Genomic DNA, 10,000 nt, shown 5'->3' with positions numbered 1-10,000 from the left:
TCTCTGTCCCTCCCCCTGTCTATCTCTGTCCCCCCCCTGTCTCTCTCTGTCCCTCCCCCTGTCTCTCTCTGTCCCCCCCCGGTCTCTCTCTGTCCCCTCCCCTGTCTCTCTCTGTCCCCCCTGTCTCTCTCTGTCCCCCCGTCTCTCTCTGTCCCCCCCCCCCCCGTCTCTCTCTTTCCCCCACCCCGTCTCTCTCTGTTCCCCCCTGTCTCTCTCTGTCCCCCCCCCCCCTCTCTCTCTGTCCCCCCACCCCGTCTCTCTGTCCCCCCCCTGTCTCTCTCTGTCCCCCCACCCCGTCTCTCTCTGTCCCCCCCCCGTCTCTCTGTCCCCCCTGTCTCTCTCTTTCCCCCCCACCCCATCTCTCTCTGTTCCCCCTGTCTCTCTCTGTCCCCCCCCGTCTCTCTCTGTCCCCCCGTCTCTCTCTGTCCCCCCCGTCTCTCTCTGTCCCCCCCCGTCTCTCTCTGTCCCCCCGTCTCTCTCTGTCCCCCCGTCTCTCTCTGTCCCCCCGTCTCTCTCTGTCCCCCATCTCTCTCTGTCCCCCCGTCTCTCTCTGTCCCCCCGTCTCTCTGTCCCCCCCCGTCTCTCTGTCCCCCCACCCCGTCTCTCTCTGTCCCCCCCACCCCGTCTCTCTGTCCCCCCTGTCTCTCTCTGTTCCCCTCCTGTCTCTCTCTGTCCCCCCCCGTCTCTCTGTCCCCCCCCGTCTCTCTGTCCCCCCACCCCGTCTCTCTCTGTCCCCCCCTCTACCCCGTCTCTCTGTCCCCCCCCGTCTCTCTCTGTTCCCCTCCTGTCTCTCTCTGTCCCCCCGTCTCTCTGTCCCCCCGTCTCTCTCTGTTCCCCTCCTGTCTCTCTGTTCCCCCCTGTCTCTCTCTGTCCCCCCCCCCCCGTCTCTCTCTGCCCCCCTCCTGCAGCCAGCCCCTGGGTTGTAGTTTCCCCTCCTGTCTCTCTCTGTCCCCCCCCTGTCTCTCTCTGCCCCCCTCCTGCAGCCAGCCCCTGGGTTGTAGTTTCCCCTCCTGTCTCTCTCTGTCCCCCTGTCTCTCTCTGCCCCCCCCTCCTGCAGCCAGCCCCTGGGTTGTAGTTTCCCCTCCTGTCAGCTCAGATAATCCTCTAAATTAAAGTAAACATTGATAGTGTCAGTGTGGACTGTCAGACCAGTTGTGATGTGTGGATAAGTGTCATGGTGTCAGGGGTGGATTAGAGTTGGGTTCATCATTGTGTAATACTTTCCTATCGGTGTTCAGCCTCCGGTGATGCGACCATCCGGTGTCAACCGATCAGATTAGTCACCGACCGTTGCCACAGGACTAGTCTAAACTTTTAGGTTAAAACGGAACTCGATCCTGTTTTTTCTAAGTCATCGCAAGTTTTCGCAGCCTCGCTATTGACTTCACAGAGAAGTAATGTGATGGTTTTGGGAGGGAGGAATGGGAGATGGTTGTGATTCCTTAAATCCCAGCTAATTTCATCACTCTCCGTCCTTCATCTGATCTAACTGCTGCCACATGGTGTATATTAGTCCTCATCCGCCCCAGCCAATAGCAACGCAGACAGGGGAGAGGAAGTGACACGTTTAATCTCAAAATCAAACAGGAATTTGAACCCCGATTCATTCAGTGGAACAGGAATTCATGTCTGGCCCGGTGAACCCTCTGTGTACATCCCAAATGGCACCCTATTCCCTATATAGTACACTACTTTAGATCAGAGCCCTATGGCACTCTATTCCCTACATAGTGCACTACTTTAGATTAGGGCCCAATGTCACCCTGTTCCCTACATAGTGCACTACTTTAGATTAGGGCCCAATGGCACTCTGTTCCCTACATAGTGCACTACTTTAGATTAGGGCCCAATGGCACCCTGTTCCCTACATAGTGCACTACTTTAGATTAGGGCCCAATGGCACTCTGTTCCCTACATAGTGCACTACTTTAGATTAGGGCCCAATGGCACTCTGTTCCCTACATAGTGCACTACTTTAGATTAGGGCCCAATGGCACCCTGTTCCCTACGTAGTGCACTACTTTGACCAGAGCCTGTGTGTTCTGATGGTGTTCTGATGGTGTTCTGATGGTGTTCTGATGGTGTTCTGTGTGTTCTGACGGTGTTCTGATGGTGTTCTGTGTGTTCTGACGGTGTTCTGTGTGTTCTGACGGTGTTCTGTGTGTTCTGATGGTGTTCTGTGTGTTCTGACGGTGTTCTGACGGTGTTCTGACGGTGTTCTGACGGTGTTCTGTGTGTTCTGACTGTGTTCTGACGGTGTTCTGTGTGTTCTGACGGTGTTCTGACGGTGTTCTGACGGTGTTCTGTGTGTTCTGACGGTGTTCTGTGTGTTCTGACGGTGTTCTGTGTGTTCTGATGGTGTTCTGTGTGTTCTGACGGTGTTCTGTGTGTTCTGACGGTGTTCTGTTTGTTCTGACGGTGTTCTGTGTGTTCTGACGGTGTTCTGTGTGTTCTGCCGGTGTTCTGTGTGTTCTGCCGGTGTCTGACGGTGTTCTGACGGTGTTCTGTGTGTTCTGACGGTGTTCTGTGTGTTCTGACGGTGTTCTGTGTGTTCTGATGGTGTTCTGTGTGTTCTGACGGTGTTCTGACGGTGTTCTGACGGTGTTCTGTTTGTTCTGTTGTTCTGTGTGTTCTGACGGTGTTCTGTTTGTTCTGACGGTGTTCTGTTTGTTCTGACGGTGTTCTGTTTGTTCTGTTCTGTGTGTTCTGACGGTGTTCTGTTTGTTCTGACGGTGTTCTGTTTGTTCTGACGGTGTTCTGTTTGTTCTGACGGTGTTCTGTGTGTTCTGACGGTGTTCTGTGTGTTCTGACGGTGTTCTGACAGTGTTCTGTGTGTTCTGATGGTGTTCTGACAGTGTTCTGTGTGTTCTGACGGTGTTCTGATGGTGTTCTGACAGTGTTCTGTGTGTTCTGACGGTGTTCTGATGGTGTTCTGTGTGTTCTGATGGTGTTCTGTGTGTTCTGACGGTGTTCTGTGTGTTCTGATGGTGTTCTGTGTGTTCTGACGGTGTTCTGTGTGTTCTGACGGTGTTCTGGCAGTGTTCTGTTTGTTCTGACGGTGTTCTGTGTGTTCTGACGGTGTTCTGTGTGTTCTGACGGTGTTCTGGCAGTGTTCTGTTTGTTCTGACGGTGTTCTGACGGTGTTCTGTTTGTTCTGACTGTGTTCTGTGTGTTCTGACTGTGTTCTGTGTGGTGTAATGAATGTATGTACATCACATGATGAAATAATGTTAGTTTAGTCCCCTCCGCCCCTAGTTTTAATGGATCCAGTTTAGTCCCCTCCGCCCCTAGTTTTAATGGATCCAGTTTAGTCCCCTCTTCACCTCCGCCCCTAGTTTTAATGGATCCAGTTTAGTCCCCTCTTCACCTCCGACCCCTAGTTTTAATGGATCCAGTCTAGTCCCCTCTTCTCCTCTGCCCCCTAGTTTTAATGGATCCAGTTTAGTCCCTCTTCACCTCCGCCCCTAGTTTTAATGGATCCAGTCTAGTCCCCTCTTCTCCTCCGCCCCCTAGTTTTAATGGATCCAGTTTAGTCCCCTCTTCACCTCCGCCCCTAGTTTTAATGGATCCAGTTTAGTCCCCTCTTCTCCTCCGCCCCCTAGTTTTAATGGATCCAGTTTAGTCCCCTCTTCACCTCCGCCCCTAGTTTTAATGGATCCAGTCTAGTCCCCTCTTCTCCTCCGCCCCCTAGTTTTAATGGATCCAGTTTAGTCCCCTCTTCTCCTCCGCCCCCTAGTTTTAATGGATCCAGTTTAGTCCCCTCTTCTCCTCCGCCCCTAGTTTTAATGGATCCAGTTTAGTCCCCTCTTCACCTCCGCCCCCTAGTTTTAATGGATCCAGTCTAGTCCCCTCTTCTCCTCCGCCCCTAGTTTTAATGGATCCAGTTTAGTCCCCTCTTCTCCTCCGCCCCCTAGTTTTAATGGATCCAGTCTAGTCCCCTCTTCTCCTCCGCCCCTAGTTTTAATGGATCCAGTTTAGTCCCTCTTCACCTCCGCCCCTAGTTTTAATGGATCCAGTTTAGTCCCCTCTTCACCTCCGCCCCCTAGTTTTAATGGATCCAGTTTAATCCCCTCTTCACCTCCGCCCCTAGTTTTAATGGATCCAGTCTAGTCCCCTCTTCTCCTCCGCCCCTAGTTTTAATGGATCCAGTCTAGTCCCCTCTTCTCCTCCGCCCCCTAGTTTTAATGGATCCAGTTTAGTCCCCTCTTCACCTCCGCCCCTAGTTTTAATGGTTCCAGTTTAGTCCCCTCCGCCCCCTAGGTTTAATAGATCCAGTTTAGTCCCCTCTTCACCTCCGCCCCCTAGTTTTAATGGATCCAGTTTAGTCCCCTCTTCTCATCCGCCCCTAGTTTTAATGGATCCAGTCTAGTCCCCTCTTCTCCTCCGCCCCCTAGTTTTAATGGATCCACTATAGTCCCCTCTTCTCCTCCGCCCCTAGTTTTAATGGATCCAGTATAGTCCCCTCTTCACCTAGTTTTAATGGATACAGTCTAGTCCCCTCTTCTCCTCCGCCCCCTAGTTTTAATGGATCCAGTTTAGTCCCCTCTTCACCTCCACCCCTAGTTTAATGGATCCAGTTTAGTCCCCTCTTCACCTCCGCCCCCTAGTTTTAATGGATCCAGTTTAGTCTCCTTCGCCCCTAGTTTTAATGGATCCAGTTTATTCCCCTCTTCACCTCCGCCCCCTAGTTTTAATGGATCCAGTTTACTCCCCTCCTCTCCTCCGCCCCTAGTTTTAATGGATCCAGTTTAGTCCTCTCTGCCCCCTAGTTTTAATGGATCCAGTTTAGTCCCCTCTTCTCCCCTCCGCCCCCTAGTTTTAATGGATCCAGTTTAGTTCCCTCTTCTCCTCCCCCCTAGTTTTAATGGATCCAGTGTAGTCTCCTTGCCCCCTAGTTTTAATGGATCCAGTTTAGTCCCCTCTTCACCTCCGCCCCTAGTTTTAATGGTTCCCGTTTAGTCCCCTCCGCCCCCTAGTTTTAATGGATCCAGTGTAGTCCCCTCTTCTCATCCGCCCCCTAGTTTTAATGGATCCAGTCTAGTCCCCTCTTCTCCTCCGCCCCCTAGTTTTAATGGATCCAGTTTAGTCCCCTAGAGGGCCGGAGAGACTGGAGAGAGAGAGAGAGTGTGTGTGTGTGCGCAAACGTGTGTGTAGTGTGTGAGGACGTTTGTGTGTGTGTGGTTCTGACCCTCTGTCTCTCTGTCCCAGTGTGTGTGTGGTTCTGACCCTCTGTGTCTCTCTGGCCCAGTGTTTGTGGTTCTGGCTCTCTGTCTCTCTGTCCCAGTGTGTGTGTGGTTCTGACCCTCTGTGTCTCTCTCCCAGTGTGTGTGTGGTTCTGTCTCTCTGTGTCTCTCTTTCCCAGTGTGTTTTTGGTTCTGACCCTCTGTCTCTCTGTTCCAGTGTGTGTGTGGTTCTGACCCTCTGTGTCTCTGTCCCAGTGTGTGTGTGGTTCTGACCCTCTGTGTCTCTGTCCTTGTGTGTGTGTGTGGTTCTGTCTCTCTGTGTCTCTCTGTCCCAGTGTGTGTGTGGTTCTGACTCTCTGTGTCTCTCTGTCCCAGTGTGTGTGTGGTTCTGACCCTCTGTCTCTCTGTCCCTGTGTGTGTGTGGTTCTGACCCTCTGTCTCTCTGTCCCAGTGTGTGTGTGGTTCTGACCATCTGTGTCTCTGTCCCAGTGTGTGTGTGGTTCTGACCCTCTGTGTCTCTGTCCCAGTGTGTGTGTGGTTCTGACCCTCTGTGTCTCTCTGTCCCAGTGTGTGTAGGGCAGCAGGACTTCACCATGGCGACAGGGCCTAAAGAAGAACCGGTCCCCCCTGTCCAAGAGACGTCTGTCAAGAGGCTGGTGGTCGGACCTCTGGACTTACGGCTCAACAGCAGCGCCGTGCACCGCCTTCTCAAGATGCTGGCCTGCGCCATGGACCACGAGTACCAACCCTACTACAAACCACAACCAGGTAGATACCAACCCTTCTACAAACTACAACCAGGTAGATAACAACCCTTCTACAAACCACAACCAGGTAGATACCAACCACAACCAGGTAGATACCAACCCTACTACAAACCACAACCAGGTAGATACCAACCCTACTACAAACCACGACCAGGTAGATACCAACCACAACCAGTTAGATACCAACCACAACCAGGTAGATACCAACCACAACCAGGTAGATACCAACCCTACTACAAACCACAACCAGGTAGATACCAACCACAACCAGGTAGATACCAACCACAGCCAGGTAGATACCGACCCTACTACAAACCACCACCAGGTAGATACCAACCCTACTACAAACCACAACCAGGTAGATACCAACCACAACCAGGTAGATACCAACCACAGCCAGGTAGATACCGACCCTACTACAAACCACCACCAGGTAGATACCAACCCTACTACAAACCACAACCAGGTAGATACCAACCACAACCAGGTAGATACCAACCCTACTACAAACCACAGCCAGGTAGATACCAACCACAACCAGGTAGATACCAACCCTATTACAAACCACAACCAGGTAGATACCAACCCTACTACAAACCACAACCAGGTAGATACCAACCCTACTACAAACCACAACCAGGTAGATACCAACCACAACCAGGTAGATACCAACCCTACTACAAACCACAACCAGGTAGATACCAACCCTACTACAAACCACAACCAGGTAGATACCAACCACAACCAGGTAGATACCAACCACGACCAGGTAGATACCAACCCTACTACAAACCACAGCCAGGTAGATACCAACCCTACTACAAACCACAGCCAGGTAGATACCAACCACAACCAGGTAGATACCAACCCTACTACAAACCACAACCAGGTAGATACCAACCACAACCAGGTAGATACCAACCACAACCAGGTAGATACCAACCCTATAAAAACCACAACCAGGTAGATACCAACCACAACCAGGTAGATACCAACCCTACTACAAACCACAACCAGGTAGATACCAACACTACTACAATCCACAACCAGGTAGATACCAACCCTACTACAAACCACAACCAGGTAGATACCAACCACAACCAGGTAGATACCAACCCTACTACCAACCACAACCAGGTAGATACCGACCCTACTATAAACCACAACCAGGTAGATACCAACCCTACTACCAACCACAACCAGGTAGATACCAACCCTACTACCAACCACAACCAGGTAGATACCGACCCTACTACAAACCACAACCAGGTAGATACCAACCACAACCAGGTAGATACCAACCACAACCAGGTAGATACCAACCACAACCAGGTAGATACCAACCACAACCAGGTAGATACCAACCCTACTACAAACCACAACCAGGTAGATACCAACCACAACCAGGTAGATACCAACCACAGCCAGGTAGATACCAACCCTACTACAAACCACAACCAGGTAGATACCAACCCTACTACAAACCACAACCAGGTAGATACCAACCACAACCAGGTAGATACCAACCACAACCAGGTAGATACCAACCCTACTACCAACCACAACCAGGTAGATACCGACCCTACTACAAACCACAACCAGGTAGATACCAACCACAACCAGGTAGATACCAACCACAACCAGGTAGATACCAACCCTACTACAAACCACAACCAGGTAGATACCAACCACAACCAGGTAGATACCAACCACAACCAGGTAGATACCAACCCTACTACCAACCACAACCAGGTAGATACCAACACCACTGTTATTAAAATGTCCTCATAGTGTCCATCAAGACAACACTGTTATTATAATGTCTCAGTGTCCATCAAGACATCACTGCTATTATAATGTCTCAGTGTCCATCAAGACATCACTGCTATTATAATGTCCCCATAGTGTTCATCAAGACAACACTGCTATTATAATGTCCCCATAGTGTCCATCAAGACATCACTGCTATTATAATGTCCTCATAGTGTCCATCATCACTGTTATTATAATGTCCCCATAGTGTCCATCAAGACAACACTGCTATTATAATGTCCCCATAGTGTCCATCATCACTGTTATTATAATGTCCCCATAGTGTCCATCAACACTGTTATTATAATGTCCCCATAATGTCCCCATAGTGTCCATCAACACTGTTATTATAATGTCCTCATAGTGTCCATCATCACTGTTATTATAATGTCCTCATAGTGTCCATCATCACTGTTATTATAATGTCCCCATAGTGTCCATCAAGACAACACTGTTATTATAATGTCCTCATAGTGTCCATCATCACTGTTATTATAATGTCCCCATAGTGTCCATCAACACTGTTATTATAATGTCCCCATATTGTCCCCATAGTGTCCATCAACACTGTTAGTATAATGTCCCCATAATGTCCCCATAGTGTCCATCAACACTGTTATTATAATGTCCCCATAATGTCCCATCTCTCAAGACAACACTGTTATTATAATGTCCCCATAATGTCCATCATCACTATTATAATGTCCCCATAATGTCCCATCTCTCAAGACAACACTGTGATTATAATGTCCCCATAATGTCCCCATAATGTCCATCAAGACAACACTATTATTATAATGTCCCCATAATGTCCCATCTCTCAAGTCAAGTTTCCCCTCATCACCACTAACATTGTTTTCCAGCGCGGACAACAATCTTCAAGCACCACCCTGTGTGTTTATGATGTACGATACTTCCCTCCAGGACATGGTGTTCCGTTCAGAGGTCCCCCCGTTCAGAGGTCCCCCCGTTCAGAGGTCCCCCCCGTTCAGAGGTCCCCCCGTTCAGAGGTCCCCCGTTCAGAGGTCCCCCGTTCAGAGGTCCCCCCGTTCAGAGGTCCCCCCGTTCAGAGGTCCCCGTTCAGAGGTCCCCCTGTTCAGAGGTCCCCCCGTTCAGAGGTCTGTTCAGAGGTCCCCCCGTTCAGAGGTCCCCCGTGGGGTTCGTCTAGTCGGATCCTCTGTAATCTGTTTGTGAAAGTCGAAAGGTCAAACCAAACACCTTTGTCAGCCGTGGACTTGGCGCGGCCAGCGGTGACATCATCTGGGGGATGTTTGGAAAGAGAGGTCGTTTTCCAGAGTCAGAGTTCTGTTGAAACCAGAACATCCGTTGCTTTCAATTGTTACAAACATAGAGTAATTAGAGGTCTTCAAAGGATCTGTGTGTGTGTGTGTGTGTGTGTTTTCCTGCCCTGTGTGTGTGTGTGTGTGCATGTGTGTGTGTGTATTCCTGCCCTGTGTGTTCTCTCTGTTACAATGCCTTTCAGTTCAGGGAGAGAAGGTGCATGTTAACTAGTGATGCACTCTGACCCCTGTGCTCTCTGACCCCTCCCAGTCGAGGAGCCCAGGAAGAGGTAGTGGTCCTGGAGGAGTTTATCGTCACCCGACTCACCCTGTTACCTCTCTCTCTCTCTCTCTCTCTTACTCTCTTACTCTCTCTTACTCTCTCTTACTCTCTGTCTCTGTCTCTCTCTCTCTCTCTCTACTCACTCTCTCCCTCTCTCCCTATTCCCTCCTCCCCTCTCTCTCTCTACACTCCCTCCCCCTCCCTCCCTCCCTCCCTCCCTCCCTCCCTCCCTCCCTCCCTCCCTCCCTCCCTCCCTCCCTCCCTCCCTCCCTCCCTCCCTCCCTCCCTCCCTCCCTCCCTCCCTCCCTCCCTCCCCTCCCTCCCTCCTCCCCTCTCTCTCCCTATTCCCCCCTCCCTCTCTCTCCCTATTCCCCCCTCCCCTCTCTCTCTCAGACCCAGTGGAGGTGCCCCGGGCTCCAGCCTCCCAGGAGGAGGTATCAGTGCTGGAGGAGTTTATCCCTACCAGGCTGACCTGCCTCACCCTGCAGAAGGTCACTGTCACCCTCAACATGGCCGAGTTCAACCTCCTACACACACTGATTCCTGTCATCATGGGACAGAAGGTAGACTGGACACTCTCCTCTCCTCTCCTCTCCTCTCCTCTCCTCTCCTCTCCTCTCCTCTCCTCTCCTCTCCTCTCCTCTCCTCTCCTCTCCTCTCCTCTCTCCTCTCCTC

General features: G+C 51.0%; 1 protein-coding gene across 1 annotated transcript in view; it reads left to right on the top strand.

Annotated features, from left to right (window-relative positions):
- Positions 1-10,000, top strand: part of LOC112241701 (vacuolar protein sorting-associated protein 13B) — a gene marked incomplete at its 5' end in the record, with an annotated part of 95,987 nt that overhangs the window by 7,481 nt on the left and 78,506 nt on the right. Inside the window, 2 exon segments of the mRNA XM_042314480.1 lie at positions 5,751-5,951; positions 9,719-9,888. Coding sequence (XP_042170414.1) covers positions 5,751-5,951; positions 9,719-9,888 — 371 coding nt within the window.

Source organism: Oncorhynchus tshawytscha, unplaced genomic scaffold (genome assembly GCF_018296145.1).
Source record: "Oncorhynchus tshawytscha isolate Ot180627B unplaced genomic scaffold, Otsh_v2.0 Un_contig_7737_pilon_pilon, whole genome shotgun sequence".
Taxonomy (NCBI): domain Eukaryota; kingdom Metazoa; phylum Chordata; class Actinopteri; order Salmoniformes; family Salmonidae; genus Oncorhynchus; species Oncorhynchus tshawytscha.
The sequence above is the reverse complement of the archived record's forward strand: the minus strand, read 5'-3'. Positions and strand labels throughout refer to the sequence as shown.